This window comes from Dermacentor andersoni, chromosome 2, assembly GCF_023375885.2.
Source record: "Dermacentor andersoni chromosome 2, qqDerAnde1_hic_scaffold, whole genome shotgun sequence".
Taxonomy (NCBI): Eukaryota; Metazoa; Arthropoda; class Arachnida; order Ixodida; family Ixodidae; genus Dermacentor; species Dermacentor andersoni.
In genome coordinates, this window is record NC_092815.1 from 131234853 (window position 1) to 131255637 (window position 20785).

Here is a 20785-nt window from a genome sequence, read left to right on the forward strand (position 1 = left end):
TAAGTTTAGCAAGGACTTTAGAATGTAATACTGTGTCAAATGCTTTAGAGAAGTTTAGATAATGAACAAGTGGACGAAGAGTCAAATCACCACCCATCCCTCGGCACTTATCCAGCTGTCGGGACACCGTCTAAACCGGCTGTTGCAGGGTTCCGCAGAAGGACCTCAGCCGCCCATCACCTGGCAGACTGAAAGAAAAAGGGGGGGGGGGGGGGGGGGCAACAATGGAACAAACTAGGTGTCGCCGGAGGATTTCTTTCTACAGATTCTAAAACAGTTTATTGAGACGAAGTTACTGCTTGTTATGGATAGCATGAGCATGGCATCGCAACGGAGTTGACGATGGTGATTTGCTGCTGGACAGTCTTCAGTTTCCCTAGTCGACTTGCCTAGGGAAAAGGACAGGATTAAAAGCAGAGACTTTTCGAGAGTGAGGACAGAGGGTCCTGATGTGAACAGAGACGTTTAACTTGCTCCTGCATGGAGTGGGCTTCTGCACTGGCGCCGTGTAACTAAACAAATAAACCCTTTTTCCTTTATTTTCTACAGCTTGACGTCGTAGTCGACGGGCTTGGTGGATTCCATGCCCTGAATGCCACCCTAGCCGCAACAACAGCTAATCTTCAAGGTCTCTTTAAGTACAGACGTAATGTTGAACAACAGCATGGCAGCATTTTCATTGGGGTTTTCCAAAAATATCGTATAAGATTATTTCTTCGAGAATGATTTTCTAGGACGTCATTTTTTAAGACGAGCTTGGTAATTTGAGAAGATAAGGAGTCGATTTCTGCACGTGGTTATCTGCACTTGGTTATCATGGTTAAGTTATCTGTGCAGGAAAGGAGATATACAAATAAGGAAAATGGGTACAGTGAAAAAAAAAATTTTGGTCATGGCTGGTGTTCTTAATGTTATGTACGAATGTTGCCAGTAAAATGATATCTAATGACATGTGTCATTTTGTCACTTGTTGCTAGCAGTAAACACTGGCATTTACCCTTGATCTTGTTTTGTTCTTATGCTTATATCTTGGCCACTGAGTATGGCTGCAGATACCCCTTGCCGTTTGATTCTGAAGTGCATATAAAATTATTAAAAGAAATTATACTATATTTTGCAGAACATCTGGGAAGGAAGCTTGAAGACTATGTTGTCAAGCTTGAAGTGCCTGTTAAGGTATGTGAAAACATTTTCTCCCACCCGTTTTCATTTCCCCATTCTCGTAACGTGTACTACAATAGGTATATACAGCACAAATAATGAACCCTGCCCATAATACAATATTCATATTTTGTATGCTGTTGTGGATTGTAAGTGACTTAAAAACAAAACTGAAAGTTGTTTGCTAAAACCGTAGGCAATGTTCACCACCTTTCAATGCAGTTCAGTATTGATGATGGCATTCTGCAGTATCCAGTACATTCTGTTCAAGAAGTATGCTATATTCAATATGCTTTTGTTTGAGACACTCGCTATTTCAAAGCAGTTGGTGTAACTGCAGTTTACTGGTCCCAAGTGCCCCATCAGTGTCTGTCTGTTTTAACATCACTCAAGCCTTGTGGACGGAGCTCTCACCTGCAGACAGTCCTATAGTGTCAGTGCCATTATCCACAAGGATGTACTGCTAGCATCATGACTTGGCCATCTGTTACAGAGCAGTAGATACCACATGGCTGCATGAATATTTACATGTAATAGATAATGCCTCTGTACTACATCACTTTTTTGATGTTTTATAATTTCTCTGCCCAACTACAAGTGTTAACTTCTTTTTCTAACAGCTTTTTGTGTGCTTGTGCACTGCTCCATTCATTTATTGGTGACCTTTTGCATAATTTTTCATCATATCCATGTCCAATAACCATGAGTTGAGGCTCCATGCTACTTGATGGTAACATGTAAAATGTGTATCACGGGCCTCTGCACTCATGTGACAATCATGCACGCTTGACGCCCTGTGGTGCGCCTGCAACATGATGAAACTGTTGTAATCTTGCATATTTACTGTTGCACCACTTTAATCCACAATAAGCAAACATTAGTGTGATTGTTGTAAGGAGGCTCTTCTGTAATTATGTTGGTGCATTCAGTTAGCAACATAGAGAAGATATGACAAAATGCTGATTCTTGTGTGGAATTGCTTTTTTTAATCTTAATTGTAGTTAATACATGCACAAAACAGAACTTGCAAGGTAAGTAGCGACACTTCGAACCTGCTACATGCCCGATTGGGGATGTCGTGAAGCCAAGTTCCAGCTTTCCAAAACAGTTCAGGATTATAAACATGACTCGCATCACTGTTTGGAGCTTCAGAGTGCCACGAGTGTTACCAAACTTGCATGACAGGGTGCCACAACAGATTTTTGTTGCTTACTCATTGGTTTAAACAATTTTGCGAAAAGATGTATAGCCACGGCTCTAATACATTTCCACCTTCATATCACGGCATTGTTTCTCTTTTGCATGGTGTCAGTCGTCTCGTTTGCCTTGGATAGCCATACAGACATTTGTGAACAAATGCTTGTGAACTGCGGGCAGTTATGCATACCTGTGCTTATAGTTGCAGGAGTGATGCAAGGGCTGAGAATTATTTGGAGGAACATCACCATGGCCTGCAATAGTGGTAACTCAGATGTTTGATCTATACGTGTGATGCTTAACATACTGGCCATAAAAAAAAAAAAAAAAGGAAAAAAAAAAGGGAGGTGGGGGGGTCTCGAAATCTTTCTGTTAAGTGCAGCATAGAATGAGATGTCAATGTCTTTTCGTGGCGTAGGTCATGCGAACAGGAAAACGTTCAGGCCTCATTCGTGCCAGGCTCCTGGGAGCGGCTGCAGTTAAAGGCCAAGTCATCACATTCCTGGATGCCCACTGCGAGTGTACGCATCACTGGCTGGAGCCACTGCTGGCACGCATTGCTGAGGACAGGTACGAACTTTTTATGGCACTGCAAATACTATTGAGCTTTGCATTAATAGAAGCGCCAGATATACACGACTCTTCCAGCTAAACTACTGGCTCATTTCCTTCAGAGTTTGGCACAGAGGTAGTACATTGCAGTGGGTTCAGTTTTATACTGAATCAATGCAACTCAGAAATGTCGATTTTGCTGCGACCAAGCAGTGGCGTTATTATTATTGTTATTATCATTGCACTGTCCTGGAAAGCCAAAAGCTTCAAATTAACTGAAATTTTTGTTGAACTTTTTTGGATTCTGCGATTTCAATATGCACTGCAAACATAGCAGGCCAACTAAAACATTGAAAACATTGATTTGTTTCAAAAGAACTGCTTTTTGACCTAGTTGGTGCTTGCTGAAACACATAATTGCCACAAGGACTGCACGTGTGTGTATTTGCCTCTTTATTCGTTGGTCTGCAGCCTAAAGAACTCAATTGGAAGTGCCGCTCGTGCCGTCAACTATTTGTCTGCTTTCTTATGCCTGTCTTTTTTGTGGCGATATCTTTCATCAATTTATTTAAAGTAAAGAGAATTTCAGCTTTTGTCAGAGTTTGCATTATCACAAGCTTACAGTATCTAAAACAAGCATATTGCTACAGCAAAGCCTTTGTCCTGCATTTTAGAGATGCAAAATATTTATTAACCAAATAGATACATGGGCAACAATTTTACTTAGCCCTTGCACTGGGAGCCTCACTTGGTCCTGCATTTGCATGTGTTAAGATTTGCTGCCAACATATTAATTTGACGAGCTTTGGTGATTGTGGACTAGGTCGGCACATCAAGCATCGATTATTGTTAACCGCTCACTCACCCACTCTCTCTCAGGACTAGAGTGGTGTGCCCTGTGATCGACGTGATAAGTGATGAGACATTTGAGTACATTTCCGCTTCGGACATGACCTGGGGCGGCTTCAACTGGAAGCTCAACTTCCGCTGGTACCGGGTGCCACAGCGAGAGGTTGATCGCAGAGGTGGAGACCGTACGCTACCCATCAGGTATGTCGCTCCTTTTGGTGTATGCAGCTGCCAGCTGAAACAACGGGTATTGTAGTCATTGCACTGGCGTGATGTGCTGCTAAGCCACCCTTTGTGTCACCAGTTGCCTGCAGTGGTATGCAGTGCACTGCATGTTGCCTTGTTTCCTACATCCTTAACTGTAGATGGCAGTTATGATATCTATATATTAAGAGTTACTGTGCATGCTCACATATGGAGCAGAGTTGTGCAGAGGTCTGCTATTTTGCGTGCAAAATAAAGTGCTCCTAGAGTGTCCCCGATAGAGCAGAGACATTAGAGCAGCGTTGCCATCTTGGTGGATTTTCTGCCATATCTATCAAACTGCGTCAGTTTCACGGAAAAAGTACAGTTCTAGTGGACTTTTTAGTGGAACATAATATAACTTTTAGCAGATTGCACTTCTTGAGCAAATTTTAGCATATGATAGTGCATTTTTAGCTAATTTGGATAAAGTGGAATTGAGGATGGTGGCGCAGCTCCTGTTAAAAATGTTTCAATTTCAACGGTAAGTGTGAGCAGCATATCTGAAAGTAAACCTCGCCATGCATGACGTTGTACAAGAGTTGGCGTCATAGAAAGTGAATGGACGAGCATCATGAGTTTAGTGAGGACGTTAACGACGCAGAACTTTTGGTGTGAAATAAACTATTACTGCAACTCTTCTGGTAAATACCCATTCTAGCAGACTTCGCTCTCTCAATACTGGTACTGTTACCCGACTAGAATGCTGAAGCTGAACAATAGTTCAGCCACATGAATCTGTTAAAAACAAAGCTCCGAAACACGCTCGCCCCGGCACAGTGGCATATTATGATAATCATAGATGGGTTGAGCAGACTGAAAGAAGGGGTGCTTCGACTACGAGCTTCCAGAGAGAGTTACGTCTCGTTGGCTACACTCATTATGACTACAAAGAGTGAGTGAGGCATTAAGTTCAACAGGAGCTGCAAGTCAGTCGGAACATTTGGTCTACCAAATAGAAGACCAAGGCCCACATACTGACAACAACCAACTGGCAATCATGCTTTGACACTTACACGCATCTGTGCCTGCACCAAAAAAAAAAGTGCTGCAGTCATAAATGAAAGATAATTGTTGGGAAAAAAATGACTACACCATCTTGTGTATTTCTGCAAAAGTGTGAAATTTCCTTCTAGTCAGTGCTTACATTCAGCATTAATTCAGCCACCATTTGAATTCTATAGTCATGCAAGCAGCACAGCCATATCTCTCATTTGTAATTATTTACACTTGCTTTCATACCTCTCTTGTGTTAAGTTACTCTCATGGCAGTTAGATTTTTCTTGCTATATTTAGTATCTACACTTTCTTTTATTGTAGGTTTTCAAACAAGAATATATGTTAGCAGATAATTTAGTGGATTGCTAAAAGAATTTGCAGATTCTAGCAGACTTCGGGACCCCTTTTGGTGGAATTCTTGACAACCAAGGTGGCAACATTGCACTTGAGGGCCATTTTATTATGAACTAAAGACATCTGAGCTTTGTTTGATTTCTTCTCAACAAATAGAAATATTCATTGCACACATTGAGGCAGAATGCAGAATTCATTGCTGCGCACAGTGCGGTGGCGTCAAAACACACACAAATTGGCAATCCTGAGTGTGTAAAAAAAAAAAAAGTGGTTATCGGAACTGAATCGAGGAAGAGTAATTTGGAAGCGGCTGTCTGTACATTGGTCATAAAAAAAAGAAAGGTGCCAATCTGTGATGATGGCACTGGTGCTGCCAACGCCAATTTTCTTCATCTGAGCTTTAGTCCTGGCTTCTCCATGTTGTGTGGTTACTTTGTAAAGCATGCACTCAGTGAATGGAAGTGCAAGCAGCATATGGAAAACAAACTCGCAATTCTGCTCCCCGTGGCAGCGCATACGTTAACTCTAGTTTGTGGTTCGATGCAGTTCCACCTATGCAATGTGAAGGCAACCTCGATCAGCTGGCACGGTCTCTATTTTTTGTTTGTGACTCACTTACATACCCAGTTTCATTCTGGCTTTTGTTGCCCTACCAGTGACATTAACATCACTGAGATTTAGCTCGCTTTCAAATGCAGTGTTATAATTATATTTTACTGGTAACTGGTTAATTTGCACAAAGCTGACACTGCCACAATCTGTGATATCACGGGGAACTTGTGCAGGCATGTGAAAGTCTCATCGGCGCCCATCTTTTGATTATGCTTCCATTTCTGGTTTACGACACCTCATCTCAGGGAGCTGGCCTATTCAAATCTTCAGTTGTGTCATTTGTTAATCTAGGTTATCCTCATATTTCTATGAAGTTCGCCCTTAAGGTATAAAAATTGTGTATCTTTGCTGCTGCCACATTATGGTTGATAATGAGTTAATAATGACGATGAGAAGCTGTCATAAGTATGGCAGAAGTTTGTTTTTGAGCTGGCAGTAGCTGAAGCAACATTATGCATGCAGCAATACACTATAGATGGACATTCATATGGGAGACACACTCCTGTGTACATGTATGACAAACATTATTTCATTTGGCATGTTTCTTTCTCTTGCAAAAACTTGAACCAGACTAACATTTTTGTTTGTTAACCTTGGTGTGAAACTGTATAGAATTAAAGGACCATTAATGGATTGCAAAAGTCGATGTAACTAACTTAGGCAGTTTAAAGTATTCTGTATCAACGTGGGAGTGGCCCACCACGTGCTGACGCGCATTTATTGCAAATGGACATGGTATGATATGGTAAAACTTGCTGACACAAGTTTTACTATACCATACCATGTGCAAAATATATGTATGAGTCATGAAAACTATGACTTGCAAGAGTCATTCCTCTTGCATTGTGGTTCCCATTTGAATAGTAAGTCGGGGCAGTGTGGGATTACCAAGATATTTTAGTTGCACTGTGCTATCACACAACGTCAGAGCTTGGCAATTTGTGTGGTGTTCAGTGTGCCATGCTGGCTCTGAGAATGTATCTGCGCACATACCTTGAAGGCCACAGCAGGCCATAGTGTGCATAGATGACAATGCATGCATCGCCAAGAAGTTGTTCTTAAGAGGGAGACCCACTTAGGAGCTCCTATTTAAACACATAGGAATGGAGAAATTGTTTTTTTAAGGCAATCACTGCACTGATTTAAAAGGAAAAGCTTATAATTCAGTGACTGTAGGAAGCAGATCTATTTTTTGGCCTGCAGGTATTTTAAGAAAAATTTTGATTTTAAACGAACTCAGCTGTCGAGTTTACAGCTCCTTCACTCGTCAATGAAGAGCAATATTGCAATTCTGTAAACTGCACCTAATAATACATCTAAAATGGACAAAATTGATGTATTAAACATGGCTCTCAAATATACCACTAATTTGTGAGCAAGTCTTTTGCAACATCCTTGTAAACATGGTAACAGTTTCATACAAGCTGTATATTTATGTATTTGATTTGTCCGCTTGAGATGATCTCAGAAATGCAGTGGTATCTGTTTTTGGTGCAGAGTGACTGATATGTAAACTTTGTGCTTCTATTACTTTCTTTTTTTTTCAGGCTTCGTAAAACATAACAGGCGATAAATTGAAATTCTACGTCCTAGGGCTGCTAGAAATTAACTTCATCTAAAATGCAACAAATTAAAATGCAACAAATTTCATTCAAACTGGGCCAGTGCTTACTTTGTAAAAAAGCATTCCTTCGTTTTTAGGTGTATTTCAATATGGAAATCGGAGATGCCTCGAGCTCAGGATTCCTCTTAAGATGAAGGCATTGTATGCTGTGAGAGAACCTGTTTCTTCCGCCGTAAATGTGCTCAGAGCCAGGTGATTGGCTGATGACCCACCATGTTGGACCAGAGGCTGTGGCATTCCACGCTGCTGGGCACGAGATCACAGGTTCGATTCCTGGCTGCAGCTGCCGCACTATAATGGTGGCGGAATGCAAAAACACTTGTGGTACCATGCTTTGAGCACATGTCAGGGTGGTCAACATAAATCTGAAGCCCTCCACTTCTGTGTATCTGAAAACCCACCGCACAGTTGTTTCAGAACACAACTCTCAGATGCCCATTCGTGCTTTGAGCACCGGCGTAACCGAGCGAACGAGCACGGCAAAGGATGAAAGAGTGAACATGGTGTGCAGCAAGGGATGAAAGACGGTATAGCGAAGAGCGTGAGGAGGAAAGTGGAAAAGGAGGCTACAGTGAAAGCTTGAGGTGGAAAGCGGAGAAGGAGAGTGTGGTGGAAGAGTGACGAGGAAAGCAGAGTGCCCCACGAGACTATGAGATGGCGTCACAGCGTGCGGTGAGCGCCGGGCAAGCATATCCACCGATATGTACCACATATGGAAGCCAAGCACTGGTGTGTGCTTCGGACCCACATCACACACGCTACTTCGCCGCCGCCGCTAGAGAATGTGCATTCGAATGCGCTACACACAACACACACGTTGCTGTGCTTGTGCTTTCTTTTTGAAGAATGGGACATGCAAGCAGTGGAATTCTCAAAGCACCTGAAGAGCTGCGCTCAATTTCGCATTGGGGAGCATCGTAATCGTCAGTGAATCTTTTTGGACGATACATCCAACAGGTTAACTTTATAATTATTTGGTGAAGTTTGCCAATTCGCTTCTTTCTTTGATTGATTTTAGTTTGCTGATATGATGTAATAACACTTTGGTGGTTACCATTTTCAGGACACCTACTATGGCAGGGGGCCTGTTTTCAATCGACAAGGACTACTTCAACGAACTGGGAAAGTATGACGAAGGCATGGACATCTGGGGAGGCGAAAACCTCGAGCTCTCATTCAGGGTGAGATGCTTTTGTTGATAAGGTCCAAAACCAATAAGTAAGCTTGATGACTTGGATGAAGTATGACTGTATGACTTGATGTGGCAATTATGATTTTGTAGCCCAATTGAAAGAAAACTTGATGGACAAGACATACAGGAACCTGCTATAGTTGTCTGCATAAGTAGCTGTTAGTTAGCTATGAGCTGAAGATAGTTCAACTAGTTTGTAGGGATTTCGCATTGTTTAACAGTACCATCCATTTGTACAGGTTTTGAATTGCATGTTACTTGCAAGAAAACTGATGCATTGCTTGCTAATTATGCCAGTTTGTTTGCTACGTGTATGTACCACACAAATACATTGTTTAATTGCATAGCTTGAGCGTCAGTTAACTGGTGAGTCAGCACCATAATGAGAGGGCAGTCTCAACATGGGTGAGATTATCCTTTTGTGCAAGAGTGCTTTCATTGACACCGTCACAGCTAAAGCCATGCATGCTTGTAGGCAATTTGCAATATGATAGCTTCGGCGAGCGCATCTTGAATGTAATGAACAGAAAAGTAAGATCAGGTGGCCTTTTCATATTTGTACCGCAGGTTCAGTCTGAAAGTATTGTGGTCACAGCAATTTCGTGAAACCAAAAGCCTTCACTCTTTACTTTCTTTTTTCGTTTGTGTATGTTGCAGTGGTGTTCATTCAGCTGCAGTGAACTTTCTGCAGTGATGAACCGTGAACAGGAGCCTTTTGGTGACATTCAAGTTAACAAGAAATGTCCTTATTTATGGAAGTGCAGTTGCTGAAGCATATGCCTTCTTCTGTTCCAGATCTGGATGTGCGGTGGAGAGCTGGAAATAGTGCCATGCTCGCACGTGGGCCATGTGTTCAGAAAGTCAACACCATACTCATTTCCTGGTGGAACTAGTCGTATTGTCAACCACAACAACGCACGTCTGGCCGAAGTGTGGCTCGATGAGTGGAAAGACTTTTACTTTGCTATCAACCCAGGTTTGTTTATGAGGCTCGCTTCTAGCTTACTTTTTGACCTGGCTTTCCATTCTTACATGGTTTTTGCTTTTACTTGTTGCCGTACTGTCAGGGGCAAATAAAGCTTTAACACGATATTATAAAGTAGACCACCTCTTTTGAGTAATAACGCAAATTTGTACCACCACTGCTGTCTTTTCGCCAAAGATTATGCAAGCCTCAAACTATGCTTTCAAGCGGAAATGCTGATACTACACATTCTTGAAAGCCCCAAAACAGTTTGTTAGCCTTGACTTGTTTGTATTTCATGTACAACTGACAAGAGTATATATATATATATATATATATATATATATATTCATTTTCCATTTCTTACAGTGAGTGTACGCTGTCAATTTTGATAGTTTAAACGTGCATGCATTGGCTGGTTCAGGTTTCTTGGTTATGGCAAGAAATTGATTATATGCTTTTATCTTTTAGCTTCCACATATTGTACATGGACTCCTGTAAACTGTTCTTGTTAGTTATATACTGTATTTGCAGGCACATTGCCAATGTTGATTGCAAGACTGATCGTCTGTGACAATTCACTCAAAGCATATAGTAGAGTCTCATTGATACAATCCCGTTTCGTACGATTTCCTGTCGCCAACGTTCACTGTCGAGAGGACAAAAAGTCACCCCATACAGTTATGCTTTTTTTTCGCTGGATTAATATATGTTCACAGAAAACACAATCTTCCGACACTAACGCTCGGTACATTGCCAAATTGCAATCGTATGATACATTTTCAGGGTGCTAGATACCATGTGAACAAAAATGCTTGAGACGCATACAGTTGGGAAAAGTAGCCACCTGCCCCAGCGGCTCCCACAATACTCGCCTGCCTGTGTCACGTGAAAATGCGTGTGTGGACTCGGTTTTCTATTTCGGTAAAAGCAAATCTTCCCACGCGCTCTCACACGCGGCATTCACAGCTATAGCCGTCAACGCTATTGTGATAAGTGTCTTAAGCCATTTGTGGCCTGGGTGGCGCGCGTGTAGGGCCATTGGAAGCGTACTGCATTCTTTTAATACGCAATAACCCAAACGTGCCGTTGTTCCATGTGGCAGGTGGCGGGAAATGAGTCCTGCTAAGCTCTGGCGGCATTGTATTATGGCGAAGCCACTGAGAGCATAAGAAAGACGCCAGATGAAGAAAGTGTGGCTCTCTTCCTCTCTCATCTTTCCAGTACTCCAAATTTCTTACGAGGCTGAAACACCAAGTAGCCCACCTTTCCATCCTCTGGCAAAGCCCACCAGCTCGATTTAGTTTCCGTTTGCCGTCGTATTTTTTAAAACACTATGTAATGGAAAAACGACAATGTGCATCTCGGGCTGCTCGGACCTCACCAGCTCGGCATGCATTGGTGTTGCGTGCTGCAAAGATTCGCGCAACGCTTCACATTACGTAGAGTCATCTATAATGTGAAGCGTTGTGCAAATAGTTTCAGCATGAGACACTGACGTGCACCTAGACGGTGGAGTCCAGCGGCAAGAGAAATGCATTTGCTTTTTTGCAGCTTTGACAAGCTTCCGTTCGTGCTCCTCAAATTTGGCCTGTCTTCTCTGCTTCTTCAAACAGGGTATTTTGGTGGGAAGTTCTGACATGCCTTCTCGGCACCTATCATTCCAACGTGCGTCAAACTGGTGGGGCCAGAGTGACCGGAGACACGTGTTGTCCTTTTTCTATTGCGTAATGTCTTAATATGGTGGCGGGAAACCACTGAAATTGAGTTGGTTGGGCTGTGCGAAATACCATGCCACCATAGGGATGCATGATGCTTGGGTCACATCTTACATCCATTTTCTTGCTTACATGGGTTCTACTGGTTGGAAAACATACCATACGATCGCAGTTTGGTGATGTACTGAACATTGGTGCTGGAAGAACATGTTTTCCGAGAACATATCAACCGATGAAATAGAAGGTTAATTTTACTGGGTCATTTTTTGTGTTCTCAGTCACAAACATTAGCACCGGGAAATCATACTCTACGGGATGGTATCAACGAGGTTCCACTGCAACATCATTTTTCCTAACAAATTGGACAGTTTGATAATTTCGGGCATGGCATTGCATAGTGTGGACAAAACAGTCATTATATGAAGGTTTTAGCGATAAAATATATGCTGCTGCATATTTTACATGGCCAATTAAATGTATTCAAAGCCCATGTCACAATTGTCAAAGTTGTAAAGAGTTCTGTGGTTGTGCTGCCTGATATGTTATAGTAGTACATAGTTCTGCCACTGTGCCGACTGATAGGGTGTTGCAGTGTTTGTGTATTTTGTTCATGCAGGAAGTGGATACCTGTCTCAATCACACACGTTCAGAACATTTCTGTAGCTCTTTGTCTGGTGTATACTTACTTATACATGAATGAAGGTCTGCTTTAAGGATCAGATTGCTGCCACTTTATATGTCACATATTTAGCTGTTGAGAAACTCAAACTTGTTTGTATCCCCTCCCCCCTCTCTGCTTTCTTTTTCAGCGGCCAAAAATGTTGACAAAGGAGATCTTTCATACCGAAAACAACTTCGTACCAAGCTTAAATGCAATACTTTTAGGTGGTACTTGGAGAATATTTATCCCGAATCACACATGCCCCTTGATTACTATCATCTTGGTGAGGTGAGTAGCCACCAATGAGCGATCACATTTTGGTGTAATAATGTTATAGGGTTTTATTTCTGCTGTTTCCAGTGAGTTAAAGATATTCCTTTTTTTCATGCTACAATCTTAATTCACTGAAGCTGACATTCTGTCAATAAATGTATTCTGCTGAACTCTCTCAGGCATGGGGCTTTTGGGTAGAACTGTCACTAGTGTCAAAGTGTTGTTACATGTCAAATCTTTTTATAACAGTCATATCAGACACAAAAATATCTTTGTTATATCTGATATTTGTTGTAAGTGTACATGCTGATAGCATTTAAAAAATAATCTGATTGAGTATATGCGAAAGAAGTGAAGGCATAAAGCCTCCTATAGGCCTGTAAGGGTTTCCTGTCAGTTCTGATGGCCCATCAGTGGCTTTTCATGACCATGCATGGAGCATGAGCACCTTTATATTACAAACACACTTTGCATGGTCGTTAAGTCGCAACCGTGGGAGTGGCTCGATCAAATGGGATCAGGACATTGGATTGCCAGCTGCAGGTCAGCCAAGCCAACAAGTTACTCAAAGTGCACGTGTGCATCCAGAACTTCTTAATACAAGTGGACAAATATTCAATTTTAGATAACCACCATATTTTTCTGCATATAACCTGCCACCACGTATAACCCACACTCCCACTTAAGCCTCATGCTATTAGTGTGTGTTTGCTGCCACTTTAAAGATTGTAAAGTATCTGGACTCATGTTTCACTTTTTGGCTTTTGGGGAAGCAAGAGGCTGTGCTTACTGAAGCAGCATCAACTATTTCAACATCGTATTAGTCCATGCTGTTGGTAATCAATACATACATGATTTGATGAGATGTTGAAGCATTTTATCTACAGTTTCAAGTTCCTGATAAAATGTTTCTGATTTGTATTTGTCAGTTGGACAGCACCTCAAACAGATGAAGCACTGGGCAATGCTTGTCAGCACTTTGACTTTGAATAACTGTTTTAGTTTTATCGATGAACACAAAGTTCTGGGATAGATCTTGGGTTGCACTGTCCGCACTCGTAAAACTGTCCTTGGGATCATATTTCAGCACTTGCAAAGAATCCCAGTGGCCAGCATTATTATTGGAAACTCTATTGTGTTGTTCTTGCCTCACACACATCTTAATGATGTTGAAAACTTACTTTATGTGGCAGTGATCTCCAGGTCAAAAAGAAAGCAGTGAGACATTGCATTTTTATGATATTTCCCCCCTTTGCTTGTTCTTTGCCCTCTGACACCTTCTTGTACGCGCCAGATCAAGCACGCCGAGTCCTCAGACTGCCTGGACACTTTTGGGCGCAAGAGCGGCGAGAATTTGGCCGTGAGCAAGTGCCATGGCATGGGCGGCAACCAGGTGTTTGCCTACACCAAGCGGCAGCAGATCATGTCTGACGACAACTGCCTGGACGCCTCTTCTCCCCGAGGTCCTGTCAAGCTCCTGCGTTGCCACGGCATGGGTGGCAATCAGCTCTGGATCTACAATAAGGAGGTACGCGAGCGGACAGGGCCGGCACCAGGTCTATTATATTGCTCGGAACCTTGACGGGAGACTTGTCTGTGCATTTCGTGATTGCTGTATGTTTTTGTGCATGTCATTGTCATCCTGTGTGCAAACTCTTGTTTCACCTGTCTCCGGTTGCCTTTGTTATTCTTTAGCTGACTCCATAATGCACCTGAAATTTACCTAATCTTACCAACTATGCACACATATTATTGTCTTGTAAACTGCAGAAAGCAACAAAATCCAAAATCCCAATAAAGAAAGGCGTCAGGCAGGGAGATACGATCTCTCTGATGCTATTCACAGCGTGTTTACAGGAGGTATTCAGAGACCTGGATTGGGAAGAATTGGGGATAAGAGTTAATGGAGAATACCTTAGTAACTTGCAATTCGCTGATGATATTGCCTTGCTTAGTAACTCAGGGGGCCAACTGCAATGCATGCTCACTGACCTGGAGAGGCAAAGCCGAAGGGGGGGTCTAAAAATGAATCTGCAGAAAACTAAAGTAATGTTTAACAGTCTCGGAAGGGAACAGCAGTTTACAATAGGTAGTGAGGCACTGGAAGTGGTAAGGGAATACATCTACTTAGGACAGGTAGTGACTGCGGATCCGGATCATGAGACTGAAATAATCAGAAGAATAAGAATGGGCTAGGGTGCATTTGGCAGGCATTCTCAGATCATGAACAGCAGGTTGCCATTATCCCTCAAGAGAAAAGTTTATAACAGCTGTGTCTTACCAGTACTCACGTACGGGGCAGAAACCTGGAGGCTTACGAAAAGGGTTCTACTTAAATTGAGGACGACGCAACGAGCTATGGAAAGAAGAATGATAGGTGTAACGTTAAGGGATAAGAAAAGAGCAGTTTGGGTGAGGGAACAAACACGAGTTAATGATATCTTAGTTGAAATCAAGAAAAAGTAATGGGGCATGGGCAGGACACGTAATGAGCAGGGAAGATAACCGCTGGTCATTAAGAGTTACGGAATGGATTCCAAGGGAAGGAAAGCATAGCAGAGGGCGGCAGAAAGTGAGGTGGGCGGATGAGATTAAGAAGTTTGCAGGGACAACATGGCCACAATTAGTACATGACCACCGGGGTAGTTGGAGAAGTATGGGAGAGGCCTTTGCCCTGCAGTGGGCATAACCAGGCTGATGATGATGATGATGATGATGATGTAAACTGTGCACGCAGATCGCACCAAAAGTGATAAAATTTATGTACTATTTAGAGGTGGGTCACATGTATCTTCTGCCTTCAGGTGCAGCTTCACTATGCTGCGCAAAAATAAATATTGCTGTGAGATTGCATGTGAAAGCAAAATCTGTTTTATGGTGAATTTACATCTGCAGGCATTATTTGCATATACTAAATGAACCTTGCGTTGCTGTGAAGCTGCACTGCGCTTCATCATGGAGCAACAGTGAAATCAGTAATGGCTGCTGCTTCAGTAGCTTTGTTTTGTTACAACACTTCTGCTCAGCAGTTAGGAGAAAGGTTTGAATAGCTGTTTCCATTCATTCATTCATTTTCTTTTGTGTGTGTGCATGTATGTGTTGTCTCTGCGAGTAATGTGCATTAATAGAGACCTTTAGCGTGTCCACTATTCTGGCAAACCGGGGCGGTTTGGGCAGATTACTGGATGGTCGGGGGCGTAAATGTGAGCGGCCAGATTGGTGGCACCAACTGGTGGTGCAAAGCTCAACCACCTAAACACAGAGCCAATTACTATATTCTTCTTAGTTCGGGTGTAAGTTTTCGGCAGCGGCGTAATTGTGTTCCCAATTACGCCGCTGCCGAAAATTTGCACCAGTAGCGAAGCAGAATAAAGTAGGTTACTGCAATTTTAGCTCTGTGTTTGTCTGGTTGAACTCTACACCACCAGACGGTTACACCGCTCCGGCCGCTCACGTTTACGCCCCCGACCATCCGGTAATCCGCCCAAACCGCCCCGGTTTGCCGGAATAGTGGACACAGTAAAAGTCTCTAATATATACTTGCGCAAAGCTGTCATTCACAAAGCATTAAAATGCTGAATTAGACTGTCATCATCAAACAAAATCCTGCTGCTTGGAATTTTGGGGGGGAACATCCACACTCTGAGCATTAGAAACAGTGGCTCGTTTGGCTGATATTGTGCATTTATATTGTGCTATTGGCACATGCCACTTGAATATATCTTGCTATGAAGCACTGATGGATGCATGTCAGATGCAATTGATTGTCCGCTCTTGCAACATTGACAAATGGTATGTGCTCCGTAGCTGGGTCGACAGTTTCCAAGGCCATGCTCTTCTGGGTAGTACTGCCTGCTTTAAAAGGCAACTGGAACAAAATTTCCCTTTGGCTCAGTTGGTTATAAATGAATAGTATACTAAAGTGACTACTAAAGCAATTTTGACAAAGCTGCGGTGCTGGAAATTGTCTAGTTTTATTATTAGTTGAGTTATTTTAATACACCACAGTCAGTGCCTAATTTTGGAGGTCATACTACGGAGCCGTACATTCTCAGTCGTGCGTCACTTCTAGTGAACAATAATGGCTATGTTTCTTTGTCTCTGTCTGTTTTTCTTTTGTCAGTTTTGGTATTAGACACGTCTACTTTTTCAAGCCTTTTGTGATGCGTGCACTTATATTTCAGACGTAAAATTTTGCCCAGAGGCATCTACACTTATCTGAAACTATGCTTTCTACGTGACCGAAAATTTTGTTGCCGTTAGCATTTATGTCAATGACCCACACATAAAAGGGGCCGTATTTATGTAGAAAGCAGAGACAGAGTATTGTGGAAGAGCAGAAGAAATCCCATTAAAATTGGCGAAGCTGAATTTTCTATTATACTTTTAAATGCAATGTAAATAAGGTGACTCTAAGCAAGATGTTACATCACAGGAGCTAGTAGCATACTTTGCAGTGTTGGCACCAATTCTGTTATATGTTTGTCATTTTCACACTTATGAAAGCTCTGTTCTTGGTAAAATGAATGCTTGGGGGTACCTTATACCACAGAGTTTCCTACAAGAATTACTAGAGGGAACTCTGGCGCTAGTGTCTACGGGAGCTGCAATGGGAGCGGTTGTCTCAGCATGGGAATTATGGGAAGTACATGGATTTGCCTAAACTTCGTCCTTTTTGGCTTCAAACGGTTTTGTGACTTTGTAAACTCGTCATTTTCAACAGTGTATTGCGTAATAAATAATTAAATAAACATCATTAAAATTGCCCGACGGCAGGATTCGAACACAGGGACTTTAGCACAGAAGCCTGATATTGAAACCATTAGGCCACGGACGCATGTATCGGCAAGCGAATGAAGCGCCCTTATGAATTTATCGCGGGCATGCCAGTGCCTTGAGACGCTTGGCGCGTTTCGATGTGGCCACCTGGACAAGCTCAATCATTGCAATTAATAGCAATTGTACGCATTCCCAGCGTCTTCTACACTTCGAAGAAGGCAGATTGCGCCGAAATATACGACAATAAGATTTATACAGCGTAATAAACAAAGCCACAAGAACGTCTGAATCCACAAGCACGAAGATCAGACAAATCCATGTACTTTCCATCATTCCCATGGTAGGGCAACGACTGCAGCGCCAGAGTTCCCTCTAGTAATTTTTGTAGGAAACTCTATGCCTTATACAGCAGTAATTTATTATTTCTGCTTGATGTAATTCGGGTCTTAAACATGCCTTTAAGACTTACAGGAATGCATGTTTTTATGTGGTTCTGTTGCACTAGTGACTAATTAATATTCCTTTGACACAAACACAAAAGAAATGTTTCGTTTTCACACCACTTCAAATCTACACTGCCATTTTTTGCTATAATTCTCTTTGTGCCTTGTGCCAACGAACAAAACATATGGACGAATGCTGCATATGGTGTCTGAAAAGTTTTGAGTGCTATTCAGTGTTTAACATTCATGATGCTTTTTAATCTAGATTTAAATTTAATCTGCAGTGCATGGCTTATAGGATGGCATGAGCAATATGAAACTAACATTACACTCTTCATGCTACTCATACTGACAGTGTGGTGATACTTCCATTTTTCAGTGTTTTGGCTGCATAAAGTTTGCTTCTCTAACGTAGACAGCTGGATTCCGCTCAGCATGGCCATTGCTTAGGCTGTACAAGTCCTGTCTGAGTAGTAATTATTGTCTACCTCATTGGAGCTTGTTCATCTTGTGAAAGCCTTGCGAACCTAATCCTTGTGAAAGGTTTAGGACAAAATAACAGACAAATGAGATGGAACACATGAGGGTGCTCGCCTGGTTTGTCTCATCTCATGCGTCTATCCTTCTTTTCATGCATCAAATCTTTCAAGAAGATTCCAGTTCTTCTTGGCCTTGCCCTTTGCAGTAGCTTAGTGGCTGCGATGTTGTACTGTTGAGCTAGAAGGCACGAGTTGGATACCAGCCGTGGCAGTCACACTTAGATTGGGGCAAAAACAAGAACACTCGTGCATTCAGACTTGGGTGCGCATTAAGGAAGCCCAAGTGGTCAAAATGAATCCAGAGACCTAAGCTATGTAATGCCTCATAATCATGTCGGCATTTTGGTATGTAATACCTTGGAGCATATTTTTTTCATCTCGACCCTGTTGCGTGGTGCTGCCCCCTTGAAACGGGAATTTCCACCAACATACCTACCTTTGAGTGCTTCTACTTGACATAGGCTTGTTATGCCGTCTTGCAGGAGCAGTCGTTCAAGCACGTCAACACGGCGCGCTGCCTTGACCAGCCAGAGTCCAAGGATCCCTCTCTCCCCGTGCTGAGGGAGTGCGATGGCCGGGCTTCACAGCGGTGGGTCATGCAGGGGAAGTTCAAGTGGCAGGCCTCCTAGGTGTCAAGCAGTAGGACTTTCTCCCCCGACATGGCCAGCCGCGAGCAGCATTCACACAGTACACAAGCAAACTTGCAAGCAAGCAGCCCTTCTCTACGACGGCAGGAGACCACAGCGGAAGCCACACACAGCAACTGCAGGACACGGCTGCTGCTGCTGGCACCATTTTGCGGACTGGTGCACACGTGCCTTTGCCGATTTTGCACAAGAAGTGGCTGCCGAACATGCGTGCTGTGTCTGCTTGCTGTTGTGCGAGCTGCAATTACGGGCTTGCGCCTGGGAAGCAGTTGCAACAAGAAGAAGAAAAAAAAGACTGAGGACGCAATGTGGAGAGCCTAGAAGTCTAGCTTGTATGTCAAGCCTTTCCGTAGCATACTTTTCTGCGTTCGCTCTGGGAACACAATAAGAACTGCTGTTGTGCTGTACTTTGTGGACGTGGTTGTTCCAGAGTGTAAATTATTGCTGCGCGGCCCTCTCGTTCACTTCACTGCGACCGGTCGCACACCGCTATTGTCGCCCATGCAAATAACGACGTGCTTAGATGTGGCCCAAACAGCAATTTCTTTTTTTTTTTTTTTTCATTGTGTGCATTGTCGGTTACGTGCAGAGCAACAACTTTTCCAAGTGCATCCAAATGTTCTATAGATGTCCTGGAAGAGTTCAGGCATGTGAATTCCAGCTTGGGTCGTGTCACCTTGTGGAACAGGCAAAGGAACGAAGCTGTAAAACCAGTGCGACGAAGGCGTGCCCTCGCTGCAAGGCTCTGTGCAGCATCAGCTTCCATCAATTCCACTTGGGTTGTGATGCAACTCTTTCAGCAAAGACTGCCTCTTTTTCTCGGGACGGGTAGCGATTGTGTGATTTGTGGTGTGCCTGCTGTTTGCCACATTCCTTGAGAGACAGCTGTGTGGAACCCCGGAACAGGGAGCGGTGTGCGTTTCACGCAGCAGTGTTCCTATTTCTTCCATCTTCCTGTGCTGTTCTATCACTTTTCGTCATTCCCTCTTAGTCCAAGCGAGTGTGCTGTATGCCAAATGCATTACAGCAACAGCAGCACTGGAATGCAAATGGGCCAAGTTGATTTTACCTATGTGGCTGGGGTTGTGTGTGTCTTTACCTTCTTTGTGTTCCCCTGGGAACTGGCTTGAATGGGAATGACATGGTGGTTGCACACCTTCCCATGAACCGGTGATATTCACTCCGAATGTGAACGAAACGAGGTTGCAACCAAACATTGTTAGAGATCATCAGTGCTGTGCCACTGTCATGGTCAAGTTGCATGTGTTACAATGTATTGTTACGACAAATCATGTCATTGTTTTTTTTATTATTATCCTTATTTTTTTCCCCTCATTGTAGGCTCAAGGGCAGTTTCCTGTTATCAAGTGCTAATTTGTTGTTGGAGCTTTTTGTATGTAAACGGTTGGAAAATATCAAGACTTCATTTTATTGTCTTCCATGATCAGACTGAGGCTTCACCTAAAGCCTCTGCCACCTGCTACTCTATATGTCCGTCGTCACAGAGACAAAATTATTATCTTTCTTTGACTGGGTGAATTGGACATAGAAGCTTTAGTTCAGAAGTGCTGCAATATTTGTGAAAGGGGAGTGTGTCATGACAGCTCAGTTCCTAAAAGTAAAATTTCGGCAGTATGTTTTCACCAGCAGTGTGTCTCGTGTCCCTTCCTCTGGCATTGCAATAAATCGCCTTATGCTTTAACCCAATGTTGCACTAAGAAAAAGCAGATAGGCACAACAAGTTTTGGCATGAGCTGATGTTTGTCCCCTTATTTATGGACGCTCTTTTCTTTTTTTTCAAATCCTATAACTTCAGCACATCACGTAACGAAAGAAGCCTCACATCACATCACAAACCAATCACATTGATTGAGCTTGCACTGACATCCGTGCTATCTACTGTAAAAGCATGACTAGCCAAGTCGTTCTTCCATGGCTGAAATTGAAAATTACTCAATAAAGCACCATTTGCACTCGT

The 20785-nt window shown here is 42.8% G+C and overlaps 1 protein-coding gene across 4 annotated transcripts in view; it reads left to right on the plus strand.

Moving 5' to 3' along the window:
- Pgant5 (polypeptide N-acetylgalactosaminyltransferase 5) overlaps nucleotides 1-20509 on the plus strand; it is a 390813-nt gene extending 370304 nt beyond the window's left edge. For all 4 annotated transcript variants that reach the window (XM_050187571.3, XM_055076249.2, XM_055076248.2 and 1 more), the window contains 8 exons: nucleotides 1121-1176; nucleotides 2777-2928; nucleotides 3790-3960; nucleotides 8655-8772; nucleotides 9579-9759; nucleotides 12275-12414; nucleotides 13694-13927; nucleotides 18643-20509. In XM_050187571.3, the coding sequence (XP_050043528.1) occupies nucleotides 1121-1176; nucleotides 2777-2928; nucleotides 3790-3960; nucleotides 8655-8772; nucleotides 9579-9759; nucleotides 12275-12414; nucleotides 13694-13927; nucleotides 18643-18789 (1199 nt within the window). In that variant the 3' untranslated portion in view covers nucleotides 18790-20509. The remainder of the gene's footprint in view (nucleotides 1-1120; nucleotides 1177-2776; nucleotides 2929-3789; nucleotides 3961-8654; nucleotides 8773-9578; nucleotides 9760-12274; nucleotides 12415-13693; nucleotides 13928-18642) is intronic.
- Nucleotides 20510-20785: the final 276 nt, after the last annotated feature.